The 17,979-nt window shown below is 55.8% G+C and overlaps 1 protein-coding gene across 1 annotated transcript in view; it reads right to left on the bottom strand.

The window, feature by feature from the left end:
• The window catches only part of LOC112627514 (A disintegrin and metalloproteinase with thrombospondin motifs 7-like), a 46,292-nt gene extending 28,825 nt beyond the window's left edge, over window positions 1-17,467 (bottom strand). The window contains 2 exon segments of the mRNA XM_025389824.1: window positions 16,443-16,576; window positions 17,369-17,467. Coding sequence (XP_025245609.1) covers window positions 16,443-16,576; window positions 17,369-17,467 — 233 coding nt within the window.
• Between the last annotated feature and the right edge of the window lie 512 nt (window positions 17,468-17,979).

Below are 17,979 nucleotides of genomic sequence, written 5' to 3'. Positions count from 1 at the left end.
CCACACAGCCCCAGGCCTGCTGTGAGGAAGCTGGGACCATCTTCTGCTCCCGGCCTCCAGTCTCCCAGACTTGGGGAAGGACATCTTCCAACAGCCCTTACTACCAATCTTCATGGAACCCAAGAATTCATGCGGCTCTGCATGAATTGGGGTGGGGCAAGCATCCCATATTCCCAAGCTCAGCCGCCTCCAGGCTGGCTCAGCTGGAAAGCCCTGGGGTGTGTTGGAGCACAGCTGGAAAATCCCTGGTTGGCTCAGTGATCTCTACACCCCTCTGGGGACCAGGCTGTAAGCCCTACGATGGGGGAGACCCCTGAGCGAAGCAGGTGGGATGTGTGCTCCCGGGGAGCTGCTGGTCCTGAGGGTGAAGCTACCACCCAAACCGGGGAGAAAGAGTAGGGAGCCCACCCCCTAATCTGCTGAGGACTCGCTGTGTGACTCTGAACAAGGAGGCTCCTCTCTCTGAGCCCGGGTTTCCCCAGGATCCACTGGGGGCTGGTCTGGGGTCAGGGGTTTCTGCAGTAAGTTCCGGGAAGGGAGAAAGCCTCACTGACACGCCTCAACCTTAGGCCACGGGAGAGCCACACACTGAAGTGTTGAAGCAGGAGCGATGGCTGGAGGCCTGGCTAACGCACGCCAAGGCTGGCAGAGCCCGCAGGCTCCTCCACAGGCTGGGAGCGGCATGGGCGTGGGGAGGAGCTGAGCGAGAGGCAGGAATGCTCAACAGGACAGGCACTGTTCCTGACGGGGCCCACCCCTGCCACCAGGCCACCTTGATGGCAGCCCTACAGCTATGACCCTACAGAGAGACAAACATGGCTTCATTGGCAACCCCAGCTTTTGGTGGGGGCTTATTTGAAGGGGATTTGCTTAGGCTGTGAGAAAGTGGGGAGGGTTTGGAGAGGGAGAAAATGCTGGCTGGTGGGGGATGGGGAGACAGGAACAAACATCTGGAGTCCTCAGGGAGCTGCCTGTCCCTGCAGACCTCTCTCTTTCCCCTAATGGGGCCTGAGCCCACTGGTGGGTGGCTGTTCACCTGGCCTGATGTGGGGAAGCTCACTGCTGTTGGGGTAAGTGAGAATACCACGGCCTGTGTGCCCAGAGAGAGACCTGAGGCAGTCCCTGCTTTTCTCTGAGCCTCAGTTTCCTCAACTGTAAAATGGGAATGTTGGACAGATATGGTGGCTCACATCTGTAATCCCAGCACTTTGGGAGGTGCTTCAGGTGGGAGGCTTGCTTGAGCCCAGGAGTTCAAGACCAGCCTGGGCAACATAGTGAGAACAAGACCTCATCTCTGCAAAAAATAATTACCCTGGTGTGGTGGCACATGCCTGAGGTCCCAGCTACTCAGGAGGCTGAGGTGGGGAGATCGCTTGAGCCTGGGAGGTTGAGGCTGCAGTGACTTTCCTGACCTGCAGGGCTGCTGTGGGGCTGCAGGACTAACAACATGGTTAGTGCGCACTATGGGGTGTCCCTGGAGGTAAGAACGCAGCGATAAGACAGCTCTGTCCTCTCCCGTTTGGAGTTACGGACCCTCCAGAGAAGCGGAGAGAGCTAGGAACGCTTGTCCCACGGAGGAGCCAAGCACAAAATTGTCCATACAAATTCAGTTCCTTCAAAAACTCCTCATACAAACTCAGTAGGAATGGTAATATAGTAAATTTGAAACCTGCCCTAAGCCTGCAGCTGGAGGAAGAGTCTTAGCTCTCTCTACAAGGCTCTATTGAATTGACATATGCTGGGGCGGAGGGCATGTTGGAGGCAAGAGGAGAGCTGGATGGGGCGGGAGTCAGGGGGAAAGGCAGTGAAGGAGCAGAGGGACCAGGGAGGGATCAGGCTCCAGTCCCAGACCCAGAGGCCCCTTGTTCATTTGCTCCTGGCCTTGAATAGAAGACACAGCTCAGGGTGGCACCCCGTCCCCATCCTGTGCTCACTTCCTTCCCCGCAAGCACCACTGACCCAGATCTTTAAGGTAGGGGACTTGGAGACAGAGGCATTAGCCTCTGTCCTGGGCTCCTGGTCCCGGCCACCTCATCCAGGTCTGTGAGAGTGGCCGTGTGCATCAGTAAGTGTGGACGTCAGGGCTATTTCCAACTCCCCCTCCCCTGCCCGCCTCTCCTGGGCAGCACGCCCAGTTCCCAGACATAGCCTATACACTTCCTCCACGAGCTCCACACGCACCCTACTCCCCTCCTGCCATCATCGACGGCCACCTGGCTCACCTGGCGTGGCCCACCCCGGTCCCCCCAGGCGAGCAGCACTAAAAGGCCCTTCTTGTCCTGCCTGGGCGGGCGGGCGTAGGGAGGGAGGCTCTGTTACACTTGGCTCTAGAGCAGTTTTTCTCGAGTCTGGGTGGGCTGGGCCAAGGGCGCTGGCCCCTGGGCCCTGCTCTGCTCTGGAGGCCTGGAGTGGCACAAAAGGTGCACACAAGGCTCAGTGCCTGTCCTGAGCACCATTGGTCCCCCCGAGCCATCCTCAGAGGCAGCAGGATCTACCCTGCTTCAATTTCTTGTACCTGGTGTCCCTGCGGCCCTGCATGCTAAGATACACCCATCAATTCTGAGTTCCCACCCAGGTAACACACAAGCCCTCCCTGCCAGGTACTCCCCCACCTGGGTCCCACTTCAACCCCTCACATTCTGCCTTTCAAAGTCAGCGGTGACAGGGAAGAGGTGTGGGAGCCACCATCCCTGCCTGCCCTGTGCTCACTGTGACCCCCCGACTAGAATGTCACCTCCTTCCTTCTCTGCCTGTCCTTCCAGTATCGGCTCAAATCTAGTCTCCCCTGACGCCTGGCTCTCTGCTGGGGCCTCCCACACAGCTCAGAAGGAGCTGGACACTGCATCTGTCATCCACACTGTCACAGTGGCCCAAGCCCAGGCCCCCACGCAGGCTGGGAGCACCCTCAAAGCAGGGCTGGGGGCTCTTCCTGGGCTGCTGGGGTTCTTGGTGGAACTCAGAGTACTTTTCTTCCTCGCTGGGACCTCAGTTTCCCTCTCTATACAAGTGGGAGATTGGTCCAGATGGCCTCTAGGGTGCTGACTGCCAGGCCCCCTGACCCAGATGCCTCAAACGTTGATGAGTGGAGGGAGAGTCTCCCAGCATGCCTCACTCGGATACGGGAGGACAAGGGCCTTTGCAGCCAGGGGCATCCGGGAGGGGTGAGAGGGACGCTTCCCTCAGGCAGGGGCTGCCCCTACTGCAGAAATCAGGACAGGGAGCTGGACCAGGAGTGGTGACAGAGATGGGCTGCTGGACAGGAGCTCTCCCACCCCCTCCTCATTTCTGAGTCCTCCTAAAGGCAGGGGGTGGTATAACTTTATAAAACCCCACAGCACCATGCTGTTCTCTTGCCCTAAAACCCTGGTGGCATCTCCTCTGCAATAGGGCATAAGGCCATGGGCCTCATTTTCCCATTTAAGGCTTCCGTGCCCCAGCCCAGTGGTTCTCCCTGGCCTGTGCTCGAGATGTGCCTCCCAACCAGGCTGCTGGCCTTCCTGTCTCAACACCCCTCTGCTTATGCCCACCTCGGTACCTCTGAGTCAGTGCCCCTGCCTGGAGGACTGACTCCCTTCCCATCCACCAAGGCATGGTTCGAGGACCACCTGTGTCCCGCCCCAGCTTGCCCCTGATTTTCTCCCCTCCGTACTTGTCATCCAGATATTTGCTGTCTGAGATTTAATTTGCCTTTCTGCCTCCTGAATGAGTCTCAGTTCAGTCTCTCAATATCCTGTGCCCCTGAGCCTAGCACCATGCCTGCATGCTGTCAGGGCTAAGAAGGTATTTGAGAATGGCTCTCAGTTGAAGCGCAAGGAGGTGGGGGTACTGGAATCCCTCCTTGGCTGGAGGCTGGGGCCTGGATGAGCTGACTGCCCTGGTCACCTTGGATGCTCCCTTCTCCTCTCCCGGGCCGCCCAGCCCATCCCTCAGGCCCTGAGATCTCAGGGGATCCGGTCCCTGCAGGAACAGGGAGCCTGGGGATCCAGCCCTGATTCACCCCGGGGGGTCCTCCCTTGACTCACTTCCCTTCTGGGAACCATGTGATGCCCTCTTTTAGAGCTGCTTCTCCATCTGAAGGGGAGAAGGGTGTGGCCTGGGCCCTTGTGAAGGAGGCTCAGGCCCTTCCTTGGCTCCATGTTGCTCTTGGGAATGATCTCGAAGGTGCAGCTGAAGCACTGAATCACACATGGGTAGTGATGATGGATGGGCCCTAAGGCCACAGTTCTTATGGCATAAGTAGAGCTGCCTTGGCTGAAGGAAGAATGCTGTCATGTGGGGGTTTCTGGCATGGAGACAGAGAGGGGATACATCCCAGCACTTCTGTGAAAGCGAACTTCCATTCAGCCTCTGCTGGGTCAGGCGTCAGTGCTGGGATGAGGAGGTGTGGCAGGGGGTGGTCCAGGGCTATCTGTAGGACAAGCCCCCGCTGGGGCACAGTGTATCTGAGGGGCACCGGCTCTGCCTCTAGGAGGCTGAGAGTGGGTGGTGGGTGGGGGGGTCCTGCCTGTCAGGAAGAGGAGGAGAGAAGGAAGAGGGGAGGTGGCGGATAGACAGACGGATCCTCAGGGGAGCAAGGAGAGGGGAGAAGGAGCAGAGCTGGGGGGTGGCTGGAGGGGTGTGTGTGGGGGCTCCTCACAGGGGAGGGCAGGGTGGCTCCTTCCTCGTTTCCCGCCTTGTTCTCCCCGTTTCTGGTCCGGGGCATCTGAGGCTGGAGGACCCACTTCTCACTGTCACCGGGTCCCTTTGGACGTCAACATAGTCACCCCAAACTTGCCTGGCAAACAAAGCCTGGCCAGCATTGGGGTGGCCCCACTGGTGTCTCTGACAATCCAAACGGGCAAAGCCATGCCCTAGACAATCCATGCCTGGGGCGCCTGCCCCCTCCCCTAACTGGACAGCCTTGGCTAGCTTAAAACCCCATAACCTGAGGTGGCAGGGTCCCGTGTCCACCCCAGGATTGAACCCCTGGCGACCCCAGCCAGTGGTGGGAAAAGCGCAGCCTGCTTGACTCCGGATCTGGGGGCCACTTCTGGCTCCCCCTGTCCCTTTTCCCTCCTGCAGGAACCCCTCTAGTTCTGCCAGGCTGGGTTAGGGTCTCAGGCCCCTCACTCACCTGCGGATGCAAGTCTGACCAACATAGTCAGGGGCAAAGCCAGGGCCGGGGGAGGGGGGAGGTGGGGGCCGCATCCTGGAATGCATCCCAGCAGGCTGAGTGACAGGTTTTTCGAGGTGTGATGGTGCCTGGTCCATGCAGGGGTTATGAGTACTGGTCTTGAAACCAGAGAGACCTGGGTTCGAATCCCAGCTCTCCTACCTGGCTGTCAAACCTTGAACAAGTCACCTCACCTCTCTGTGGCAGTTTCCTCATTTGTAAAATTGGATTGATGACGATTAAATCCTTTAATGTACCTTGAGTGCCTAGCCCAGGGCCTGGCATACAGTAGGCGTTCATTAAATGCTTATCCTTTCTCCTCTGCCTCTGTCATCCTGCACATTCCCTGTGATTCGTGGTTTACATACAGCTTTACACATATCACCTCCCTTGTTGTAAAGCTTTAATTTTCCCCTCCACAGGCTGCTGCATACAGTAGGTGTGCAATAAATGTCTACCGTAGTTGACTAAGAAACCAATTGCTGCTGTTCTATGGGGATTTTGGCAAACCTAAGAGCTTCCATCCAGGTGCCCTAGGAGGCCTGGGACGGAGGCTGTGCCAGGCTGGCCTCAGTGGTGGTAAAGTCATTGATTCCACAATTTGTCCCATGTTTTTCCTTCTCCTCAAGTCAGCAGGACACCTGGTCCTCATTAGGGGCTAATTACTGACCAGCTATGGAGCTGGGGTTGGGGGGTCTGCTTGGAAGACTGTGTTTGGAGGAAAAGAGCTTTCTTTTCAGGAATGAAAAAAGAAGACAGAAGGATTTTTGCTCTATGAATCAAAAATTTGGGTGAAGATCCCTACTGGCCCCATCTCCCCTTCCCTTCCCCCTCCCCATCTTCCCTGCTCCCCACCTACACAGATGTCTATGGAGCCTCCAGACAGGGCGCTCCCGCCCACAGCTGAGATTCAAGTCTGGATTAGCTGGGAGCCTCCCCCTGCCTTGTTGCTAGCTGTGCAGAGAAACACAGGCCTGGAAAATAACGGCAACCAGCACAGCGGCAGTAACCTGGCTGGCGCATCTCTGCTGGGGCTTCCCAGTTTACAAAACATTCACCTGCTCTCTTGACAACATTGGGAAGTGTATGTGTTGGCCGACAGTGTCCCTTCTTCCAGATGAGGAAACTGAGGCTCTCAGTGAAAAAGGGATGCTGCGGCTCCAGCGCACACAGGCCTGGCCTTTGCTCAGCCATAACCTAGGGCTGGAACTCTGGACCAATGCTGGGCAGCATCATGCCAGGCAGACTGGCAGAAAGTCGAGGCCCCTGTGTGCCTTTGAAACTGACCACTGACCGCCTCCCACTGTCTTGGAACAAAGGCTGCTGGAGCAGCCGTGCCTGCTCCGCAACTGTCCCCTCTCTAGCTCCTCAGCAAGCTCCCCCGAGGCCCTGAAGCCTCAGTGCTGAGCAGAGCTGACCAGGGCCTCCCTGGCATCCTCAGGTCTGGCTTGGGCCTTCTCCCTTCTGCCTTCCAACCTTTGCCATGACTTTGCTTGGCCAGGCGTCCTTGGTGGCCATCCCTGACTGCCCCTAGCTCCCTGGCCACATCTCACCTTCCTCCAGCAAGCCCTCCTAGCCCTCCTTCATGCACGGTGACTTCTCTTTCAAACGATTCCCTGGAGTCCTGATCTCCGTAGTTCTCCAAGTTTCACCTGGGGCCTGCCTAGCTGGGTCAGGAGGTGTCCATGCCTCCCCAGCCAAGCATGGGACAGGGGACAGGGTGGGAGGGAGGAGGAAAGAAGGAGGCTTAGAACACACTTAGAAGAAGGAAGAAGGATGTTCCCACCCAGGGGCAAAAGAAGATTCAAACTTCTCTGAAGCTACAGTGACCTGTGGTATGTGCTCCCTCCATTTCTCCAATTGTTCTCGGAGAAGAAGACAACAGAGGGCCCAGTAATACCCACCTCCCTGCCAGCAGAGTTCAGTCAAGCATGCCAGCCAGGCACTGCTGTTCACTCCTACCCCCAGTGCTTCTGAGACTAAGAGTCCCCGCTCTGGGCAGTGGCTGTGGTTTGGCCCCACCCTTGGCCAGGGCGTTTTGCACCCTGGTCGCCTGGGCCCCACCCAAGGAGCCTGTGGCCAAAGCCAGCTTGCTGGTAAATGGTGTGTGCCTGTGCCCTAGATGGGGTGGTGCCCAAGCAGGGCTGTGCTCCTGCTGCCCAGGGCCTGCCCTCAGGGAATTGGCCCTCTGCCATGAAGGTCACAGAACCTAGGCCACTATTGTGCAAGAGGGTATGGGCCTCTTTTGTGGCCAAGAGCTCCACGGCAGCGGGCCCTGGGCCTGGGCCTTTGACCTGGGGCCTCTGTTAGGAGTGGTGCTGATCCTGCTTCTGGCAGAGGCACACATAGGGCTCCTCCAAGTACAGGCAGCCAGGCTCAGGAGGGGCGGGAGCAGCCAGTCCCAACAATTTCAGTTCGGGAGCTGGAAAGTTATGTTTGCCCCCCTCAGGAGCCAGGTGTGGAAGGGAGGCCAGTGGAGGGCTTTGCCCTGGGCTCTGATCCACGCACAAACCATGCTGGGAGGACAAGGGCCGGGGGCGGTGAAGGAGCCTCTCGGAGCCTTTGCTCTGCAGAAGCAGGCACTCATCTTCCATACCACGTTCACAAAGGCTGGTGCCTTCAGTGGCTGTGACCAGCTGGCCACAGCTGACTCCTCTGGGGTTGTGCTGTTTCTAAATATTAGTTCCTGCTGTTAACCCTTGCTGTGCCACCCCAGTAGACAGCCGGCTGCCAGACAGAGCCTCTTGGAAGGAGAGTGGACAGTCCCCACCTGGATAAAAAATTTGTGAATATATTTGCTTGAGGGCTGGGTTGGGGCTCCCAGAAGAAGGGTGAGAAATACCTGCTTAGGGCTGGGAATGAGGCTTGCAGTAGATGTCGGGGATGTGGGTCTGAGCTGGCCACTGGGCAGGGCAGTGGAAAGAATGTGGGGTCAGGAGCCAGGAGCCTGGTCCTGCCAAGCCTTTTTTTATGTGGCCCCAGACAAGTCACTTCATCTTTCTGTCCCACTTTCCTCATCCGTAAAATGTACGGTCACCGAGGTGCTTGGATGATGGCCTCCAACAGAAGCGCCGGAGCTTTATAAACTCTGAAGACCTGGTGGTTATGATGATTTTTATGCCAGGGTCCTGCTGTCTGCCTGACTCCCCGGAGTCCCTTGGAGAAGAGGCAAGACTGACAACCAAGAGACAGCTGGAGCAAGCTGGCGGGCCTGCTGTTAGCCTGTGTGGAGCTTTAGTGGGGACGCCACCCTACACAAGAATACACAGCTTGGAGTTCAGCCCCTACTGGCCCCATTGGCTGTTGTCCTTGCACAGTGAAAAGCCTTGTGGTAGCCAGCCTCTGAGATGGCCCTCGGTGAGCCTCACTTTCTGGCATTCATGCCCTTGGGTAGTTCCCTTTCATGTTGAATACAGCTGACCTGTGCCGCCAATAGGGTGTTGCAGAAATGATGGGGTGACATCCAAGATGAGGTCAGAAAAGACATGGCAGCTTCTGCCTTGCTCTCTTCTGATTGCAGCCGCCATAATCTGAGAGCATTTAGGCAGCATGTGGAGGTGCCAATGTGAAGAAGAACTGAGGCCTCTTGCCAGCAGAAAGCACCAACTCACCATGTGAATGAGCCAACTTGGAAGGGAATCTGCCAGCCTCAATCAAACCTTCAGATGAATACAACCTCTACTGGCATCTTGACTGCTACCTACTGAGAGACCTGGAGCCAGACCCACCCAGCAAAGTCACTTTTAAACTTCCAACCCACAGAAACTGTGTGCAACAGAAGGAGATTGCTGTTTTAAGAGATTAGATTTTGAGACTAATTTGTTATGGTTATGCAGCAAAAGATAACTGACACGGGCACAGTTGTAGATGGCACTGCACTGAGTCAGGCCCAACATGTGCTTGGGACTCTTCCTTGATCAACAAATTCATTCATTCAACAAGTATTTCCTAAGCACAGACCATCTGTCAGGCACTATGCTGATGCTGGGGGCTGGGGACACAAGCGAATAACACAGGACCCTGTTTTGGGGGAACTTAAAGGCTCCCCAAAGTGACTTGGTGATTGGTTGACTGTGGGAGTCAGGATGAAGGAGGTGTGCAGGACAAGCCCAGGTTTCTGGCTTGGACACTTGGAAGGGTGGGTGGCAGTGTCATGGATTGAGATGGATGGGGACTGGGTGGGCATCTTATGAGATGGAAATCTTGGGGCATGTTGACTTTGAGGTGCTTCTGAGAAACCCAGGTGACACTGTGCAGGCTGCTGCATATGTGAGCCTAATGCTCCTAAGAAGGTCTAGCCAGGGGAAGTTATACTTCGGGATTGCTGGAGTATCGATAAAGGAATTAAAGCAACAAGAGATGAGACTGCCCGGGAGAGAGGAGCATGGTGCAAAATGAGAGGAAGACCCAGCACTGAGCCCTGAGACATCAATGTCACTTCTTTAAAACATTTATTTTGACATAATTTGAGTCTTAGATAAAAGTGGTAAGATGATTACAAATATTTCCCGCATACTCCACCTAGATTTCCCGAATGTTCATCATTTACCACATTTTAAATTCTTTTCTCTATATGTATATATTTCTTTCTGAACCATTAGAAAGTAAGTTGCAGACATAATGCTCCTTTATCCCTAAATATTTCCATGTGCATTTCCTTTTTATTTGTTTTTTTAATGAGACAGGGTCTCGCTCTGTTGCCCAAGCTGGTGTGTTGTGGTGTCATCGTAGCTCACCGCAGCATCCAACTCCCACTCAAGCGAGCTTCCTGCTTGAGTAGATGGGATTACAAGAACACACCACCAAGCCTGGCTATTTTTTTTTTTTTTCTTTTTTGGTAATGACAGGGTCTCACTGTGTTGCCCACGCTGGTCTCAAACCCCTGGCCTCAAGCAGTGAGTATTTCCTAAGAACAGAACTTTCTCTTTTTTTTTTTTTTCTTTTTCTTTTTTTGAGTTGGAGTTTCGCTCATGTTGCCCAGGCTGGAGTGCAATGGCGCAATCTCGGCTCACTGCAATCTCTGCCTTCCAGGTTCCAGTGATTCTCAAGCCTCAGCCTCCCAAGTAGCTGGGATTACAGGCATGTGCCACCACACCTGGCTAATTTTATATTTTTAGTAGAGACAGGGTTTCTCTACATTGCTCAGGCTGGTCTCGAACTCCCGACCTCAGGTGATCTGCCAGCCTCGGCCTCCCAAAGTGCTGGGATTACGGGCATAAGGCTCTGTGCCTGGCCTAGGACCTTCTCTTTCATACCTGGAGGGCAATTATCAAAATCAGGAAATTAACATTGGTACAATACTTTGAACTAAGCCATAGAGTTTTTTCTCCCCAGCTTTCCAATTTTCCCAACAGTATGCTTTATGGCAAAAGAAAACCCCGGCTTCCACATTGCATTTACTTATCCTTTCTTCTGAGTGTCTGTTCATCTGGCACGATCTTCAGTGTTTCGTTGTCTTCTGTGATGTTGCCATTTTTGACAGGCACAGGCCAGTTCTTTTGCAGGTGAATTTTGGTTTGAGTTTGTCTGGTTTCCTCATGATTAGATTCAGGTTCTGCATCTTGGCATGAACATCCAGGAAGTGATGCTGTGCCCTTCTCACGCAGCCTATCAAGAGACACACATCAGGCCGGGTGCAATGGCTCACACCTATAATCCCAGCACTTTGGGAGGCTGAGGAGGGCAGATCACCTGAGGTCAGGAGTTCAAGACCAGCCTGGCCAACATGATGAAACCCCCTCACTACTAAAAGCACAAAAATTAGCTGGGCATGGTAGTAGGTGCCTGTAATCCCAGCTACTCAGGATGCTGAGGCAAGAGAATCACTTGAACTGAGGGAGTGGAAGTTGCATTGAGCCAAGATCATACTGCTGCAATCAGCAGCCTGCAGCCTGGGTGACAGAGCAAGACTCTCTCCAAAAAAAAAAAAAAAGAGGCACAACATCCCATCATCAGGATGTTGACTGGTATCACTTGGTTGAGGTGATGCCTGCCAGGCCTCTCCCCTGTAAAGTTACTGTTTCCTCTTTGCAATGAATAACCATACACCAACATTGAAAGGTCAGGTTGAGGAAGGAAGCCAGGAAGAAAGCTGGTGCAGGGGCAGCCGAGAGACATGAGGAAAGGAGGAGGGGGTCCTGAAGCCAGCAGGAGGAGCAACATGAGGGAGGCGGAGCAGGCATTTGGGGCCAGTGCTGCTGAGAGGTCATGCATTAGAGGATGAAGAGTGTCCCTTGGAAGCAGTTGCCACCTACAGGCAGTAGGCATGGAGTTAGGCCTGGTTCAGGTGGAACAGCGGGCTCGGCTAAGTCAAGTGTGAGAGGGAGGTGAAAATAGAGATGACCGGAAAACGCCTCTGTGGGGGAGGTGGTCTGTGGGCTGGGCAGAGAGGGACAGGCGGTGACGGAGAAGCATGTGGGCTGGGGGAACGGTTTTGAATAGATGGAGGGGACTTAGGATATCTAGAGTGTGACAGGAGGGAGCCAGATGAGAGGCACAAGTCCAAGGAGAGGGGTGCAATCCACAGTGTCCCAGGTGGGAAGTGGGAGCCGATGACAAAACACGTGGCAGTTTGAGGCTCTGGTTGGGGGTGCTCATCAGAGCCCAGCCTGATGGGACAGGTGGACAGGGGGACTGGAGGGACCGCCAGGCAAAGAGAGGAGTGTAAGCCACCTCTCACGCTCCTCATGGGGGATGATCCCTGGGGGTGGGAGAGACGGGGAGGGCAGCTGCCCAGAGGTGGGGGTGGGTGGCAGGTGTCAAGGAGGGCAGGTCCAGGGTTCCAGCCATGAGACTGTCTCTGGCAGCTTTAGCTGCCTGTTGCAGATGGACAAGGCAGACCTAGGGGACACAGGGCTTGGATGTTCCAGGAAAAGGGCTAGATGAGGAGGGTAGTGAAGGCTGGAGGGGCCTGAAGGATGAGGCAAAAGTGGAGGGAGTACAGGGTCAGCACTGGGGTCTCAGCGATGGGGGGCAGGGGATGGCTTCCCAGGGAGACTGGCAGTCAATGCTGCGGGAGGTGGTGGGAAGCCCAGGATTGCAGAGGGGGACCGGGCTGCAAGGGAGTGGAGTGGAGGGGTTTGCACCTGAGGAGGTCTGGGAACGGGGAGGCCAGGGCTTTGGTGGTGGTCCCTGGGGAGGACCGAGCTGTCAGGAGTTGGGGTGGGGTGGAGGTGGCCTCGAGCCATGGCTGCTAGGTTTATGAGTAGGGACTCAGGGCAGCCCCGAGGAGCTGAAGGAGGACGCACCTGGATGCCAGGGCCCCAGAGGTGCATTTGATGGGGAGGGCACAGTATGGGGACTAAGGTGGACAGAAACTCATACCACTGTGGACTCTGAGGCACGAGGGATATGAATGACGGAGCAGCCAGCTTTGGAGAGGGCCAAGGGCCACTTCCAGGGCAAGCTGGGTCTCTGTCAGAGCTGGAGGGAAGGGAGCATTTGGAACAAATTGAAGTGACTTATGACCTGCTGGGGTGCGGGGTGGCTTGTTTTCCCGAAGAGCTGTGCACCGGGATGATGGGCAGAAGCAGTGTGGGAGGAAGGCAGGAGGCTCCCCGGGCCTGAAATATTTGGAGACCACCCCCTCACCAGGAAGCTGGGGATCCCAGCCCCAGATCTGGCCCCTCTCAGCACTGGGGACCATCAGGGCTCACAGTCTCCTACAGGAAAAGCTGACGCAGATGGGGCTGAGGAGGTAGCACTGGCTCTGGCCCAAGGCCACTGAGGCAGGGTCACTCCCAGTCTGGCCCAGCCCTCCCTTACCCAGAAATCAGAGGTTCACTTACCCCATGGGCATGCAGGGGCACTCAGAGGGTCTGCTGCTGGGGGAGCTGGGCCCCCGTCCTCTGTTCTGAGGCCTGCGGTCCCTCAGGGGCTTCTGAACACCCTGCATGTCTGTCCTGCCTGCTGCTCTGAGCCCTCGCTGTGCCTGCTGACTGGAATGCGTTCAGAGTATGGCTTGGTTTCTATTCAATCAGAGACTATGATCCAAGGAGAGCTCTGGGTTTTGTGTCCTGGTTCCGTCTCCGCTATTTTGATGTAACAGGAGACTTTGGGCAAGTCCTTGTTCCTTTCCAGGCCTCAGTTTTCTTAACTGGGTACTGGGGTGATGACAGACACCCTGTCTAAAGCCAGCAGTCATCTGGTTCCTGAGGTGGACACTGCTGACCCAGTTCAGATCAAATCCCCAGTCTGAGTTACTGACAGGCGGCAGTCCCTGGGACAGGGGCAGGGCAGGTGGGGGTGCAGGCAGGAGCTGGGGGGTCCCTGTGGTTGGGAGTCGGGAAGAGGGGAGTTTCCTCGGGGGGGGGCCCAAGAGGAGAAGAGAAGACAGTGTGCTGGGGAGGGCAAAGGTGGGGATCAAGGTGAGAGCAAAGCATGCAGGTGCCCCAGAAGGGACAGGGAACCAGGGAGACACAGAGCGGCAGGGGCCTGGGGTGCAGGGGTGGGGCTGCTACCCGGGGCCACATGGTGGGCAGCTGGGAGGGGCCTCGGGCTTTGCCCTGAACATGTGAGGGCCGGAAGATGCTTTGGGCAGTGAGAGAAGCTCGGACAGGATGGGCAGAGCGGGAGGCAGCTCTCAGCCGGGCAGACTGCAGGGAAGGGTCAGCTTGTCACATGCTGCTTTGGAGAGTCACTTACTATGTCCCCAGCCTCAACAGTTTAGCCTGGCAGTGTTTGTCAGGGGAGCAGCCATGAATTAGCCAGAAGAGGGCAGCGTTGCCTCAATCTTCAAGCCCAGGCCTGTGCCCACCCACCCCGGCCCCCACCTGCTCTGGCTTTGCTGCTGCTGGGCGGACAGGCGCCAGCTCCTGTTGGTCTCGAGGAGGCAAGGGTCTCTGGGGCTGACATTTGTCCTTCCTCCGTTCTTGGCATCCAGAGCCTCAATTCACCTCTACTCCTGGACACAGGAAGGTGTGAGGGGAGTTCTACTTTGACCTGGCAGCTTGAGGCCAGCGAGAGGCATGGAGGGGATGTGGCTGAGGTCAGCGGAGGGGCTGGGAGGGAGGGTGGGAGCCATGGAGTGGAAGTGAGGTGGGGGGGGTGAGAAGAGCCCCCAGGCCCGATGGCTCAGGCAGAGGCACGCCGTTCCGCAGAGCAGAGGGAGACGGAAAGAGAGCACCGCCTCAGAACCAGTGTCTAACAGCTCATCCTTGTAAACCTGAACAATTTCCAGGATTTAATTTAAAGCGAAAATTGAGGCTGGGTATGGTGGCTCAAGCCTATAATCCACGCATTTTGGGAGGCCGAGGTGGGCAGATCACTTGAAGCCAGGAGTTCAAGACCAGTCTGGACAACATGGCGAGACCCTGTCTCTACTACAAATGCAAAAATAAGCCAGGCATGGTGGCAGGCACCTGTCATCTCAGCTACTTGGGAGGCTGAGGTGGGAGGATCGCTTGAGCCCAGGAGGTAGAGGCTGCAGTGAGCTGTGATCATGCCACTGCACTCCAGCCTGGGAGACAGAGCAAGACTCTGTTTAAAAAAAAAAAAAAAGAAAGAAAAGAAAAGAAAATTGAAGACCTAACTTTGGACAGAAAGGAACAGAGGATATAATATTCTTTGGAATATTTTTAGAAGCACACATACAACTAAATATTTAGAAAAACGCCTGTGATAAACCCCACTAGGGATGTCCTTGACTCTGAGCCCTGAGGTCCCCTCTCCATCCCTCCTGCCCCCAGGCCCTGGGCTTTGTGTCTGCCCATTCTCTCAACAAGGCTGGCCTGGGCTGGCTCTTGGGAGGCTGCGGGAGCTCGGGGACCCATCTGTCTTGTAGCAGATTAGAAAGATGTCATTTTGCCGACAGTGCCATTTATCACGGCAGCTGCAAAAATTAGTGATGCTTCGTCTAAAAGTGTTGGGTGGGGTGGGAGCTGGCAGGTGACAGCAGCCAATGCTCCCCGGCATTACCAGGTCAGGGAACTCTGAATAGAGGTTTTCTGACTTAACCTCTAAGTCTGGCCAACCTCCAAATAGGGATTTTCTGACTTAACACTTAGCCCAGGTGAAGGCCCTCTGTTGGAAAGATGAGGAAGCTGGTGCTCAGAGCCTGGAAAAAAATTTGGCCATATGACAATTATTATTATTATTATTATTATTATTATTTTAAGTTAGAATCTTGCTCTGTTGCCCAGGCCAGAGTGCAATGGCACAATCTTAGCTGACTGCAGTAGCTGGGACTACAGGCACACGCCACCACACCTGATTAATTTTAAATTTTTTTTTTGAGACATGGTCCTGCTATGTTGCCCAGACTGGTCTCAAACTCATGGCCTCAAGTGATCCTCCTGCCTGGGCCTCCCAAAGTGGGATTACAGGCTTGAGCCACCATTCCCAGCCTGAGTGACAGATTAGTGGCCCATCTCTAAATAAAGGTCTAGGTTCCATGTGTGACCAGGACCAGGGCTCAGTGGGTGACCAGGACCAGGGCTCGTCGGGGTTGAAGTGCTTTACTTCTATTAGGACTAAGTATTATTTTTGCCTTTATGGCTCAGTCTAGGACAGACCTTCAGCCTGGCCCCAGCTGCCACCAGACAGGGGCAGGATTGGGAGCTGGTCCTGGAACTAGGACTCACTCTTGGGGTGGGTTTATGGTCCCAAGGGAAGGGGAGAAGGAGGATGGAGGGTTCGGAAGGAATATCTGTGGGGTGAAGATGTTCAGATGAGAGATGGCCCCACCATCAGAGGGATGCCAACTCCAGGGAAGATGAATGGGGCCTCCCTTGTGACTCAGTCTGCAAAAAGACAGGGTCATTTAGCTTGGGATCGACCTCTGGATGAAGCAGTCCCATCGCTTGACGCTGCCTTTCCTGTGGTAGTGCCCCCAGAGAGGTGACCTGCAGAAGGTCAGGCACGGCCTCCCAGGTCTGACTGAGTGCGGCGTGGCCTCTTCTGAACAACTCAGGGGGTTCTCGCTTGACCTTGCAGGAAGCCCTGGTTTGATCCTTGTAGGACTTGAATCCGTATCTTCAGGTCACTAGAGCCCAGAGCCTGGCACTTGATCACACACAAAGCCCCCATCCGTGCATTCATTCATTCAACAAGCGTTTGCTAAGCTCCTGCCCTGTGCCAGGCTCTGGCTGGGCCCAGGGATATGGAGAGATGATCTTCACCTGGAGCCCTGGCCTCCAGGACGTCTGAGGCTGTGTCAGTGGAAGGGTGGGAATTTGCCCTTTCCCGCCACGAGCAGACGTTGGAGGGTGGATGAGGCTCGGTGCCTGGCAGGAAGCCAACCTGAGGTTCCTCCCTTCTCTCTAGGGGGCAAGACAGGCCTGACTCCATGTACCTCAGCCAGAGCTTGGTGGTGACATCGCAGTCCCACGAGCCTCCTGGACACTGGCTGGGGTGGCGGCTGGTATCTGTTGTTCCATTGTTGCTGGAGGGATTCCCAAGGCCAAACACCACTCTGATTCCCAGGACCTGGGGTGGCCCTGGGCCAGAAGCGGAAGAGGGGCCCTGCCTTCAGGGACACATGGACACACCATCTGGAGGCACACAGGTAGGGGCTGTGCACACACACACACATGTCCCTTACTGCACACACGTGGGAGCAAGACACACACACAAATGCGCAGACCCACACCTTACTCTACACACACACACACCTGGTACCACCACTGCCTTCAAACACATGCTTCATGCTAGTCACAGGGAAAAAGCAGACACAACCCACGCTTATACCACACACGCGCACAGGCCCCACGCCACGCACGGCCGCACCTCTTACTGTCCCCACCCCACCCCGTCCCTCTCTCCCAGGTGTCTCATCTCATGCACAGATATGTACCCACCCAGGCTCACTGGCGCCCCCCACTGCCCTGGAGAAGTAAGTCCACAAACCATGAGACGCCCGACATGACATGCAGAGAGAGGTGGGATGAGTGATGGGAGGGAGGTCAGGAGAGTCCCTGCGTTCCCACAGGAGAGGAGACCACTGGCTGCTCTCAGCCCTCCAGCCTGGGATCCGGCCTCTGGGTGCTGTACATGTGCTTGTGAGAGGGCACCATATTTTCAAAGCCGTCGCCCAGGAACACAACCAGGTGCCCACCCCTGCTCCCGGCATTCAGAGATGCCCACCCCCGGGGCTGCTCAGGCACAGGAGGACTAAACAGGAGCTCCTGCCACCCGGCTCCTTGCAGGGTGGGGTGGGGGGCTGGTGAGAGGACACATCCCCCTGAGTCCTGGGGTCAGGGGCTGTGTGGCCTTGCTCACTGGCAGAGTCACCCGCCCCTCCTGTTTCTCCCGCTCCCTCTTCTTCTCAGCGCCCACGTCCTCCCACCTGGCCTTTCTCTCCCCTGGATCCTCCCCCATGACTGGATTTCCTTTCCCTCTCTCTCTGGCTCCCTGTGTCCCTGTGACCTGCTTATCCTCTAGAATAAAGATCGACATTTTCAATTACCCCAAAAATAACAGAGCCATTCTTGGGGCCTGGCGGAGGAGGTCTGCACGGGCGCGGGCACGGGCGCTGGTTTGTGTGTGGGGCCTGCAGGTGGCGGGGGTGGGGACGCACACAGTCCCACTGTCCTTTGTTTGCTTTTTCTCATCCGGAGCCTTCATTTTTTCCTGGAAGACTGGAAGCACGTTTCCCTTCAGGGGAGGAAGGGAGACAAAACAGAGAAATAAAAACTGTCATAGTCATCTTGTAAACACAGTGTAGCACCAAGTGGGGGCTCGGCAGGAGAGAGGGACACAAGGGAGAGGCCGGGACAGAGAAAGGGGGCTGAGAGGGATGGGGTGGGAGTCAGAGAGCAAGGTGGGAGGTAAGCAGGAGCCCCCCTCAAGGCCGGGTGTGTGGGTGTCCTGCAGGAAGGACTGATGGGAGG

This window comes from Theropithecus gelada, chromosome 7a (genome assembly GCF_003255815.1).
Source record: "Theropithecus gelada isolate Dixy chromosome 7a, Tgel_1.0, whole genome shotgun sequence".
NCBI classification, from domain to species: domain Eukaryota; kingdom Metazoa; phylum Chordata; class Mammalia; order Primates; family Cercopithecidae; genus Theropithecus; species Theropithecus gelada.
The sequence above is the reverse complement of the archived record's forward strand: the minus strand, read 5'-3'. Positions and strand labels throughout refer to the sequence as shown.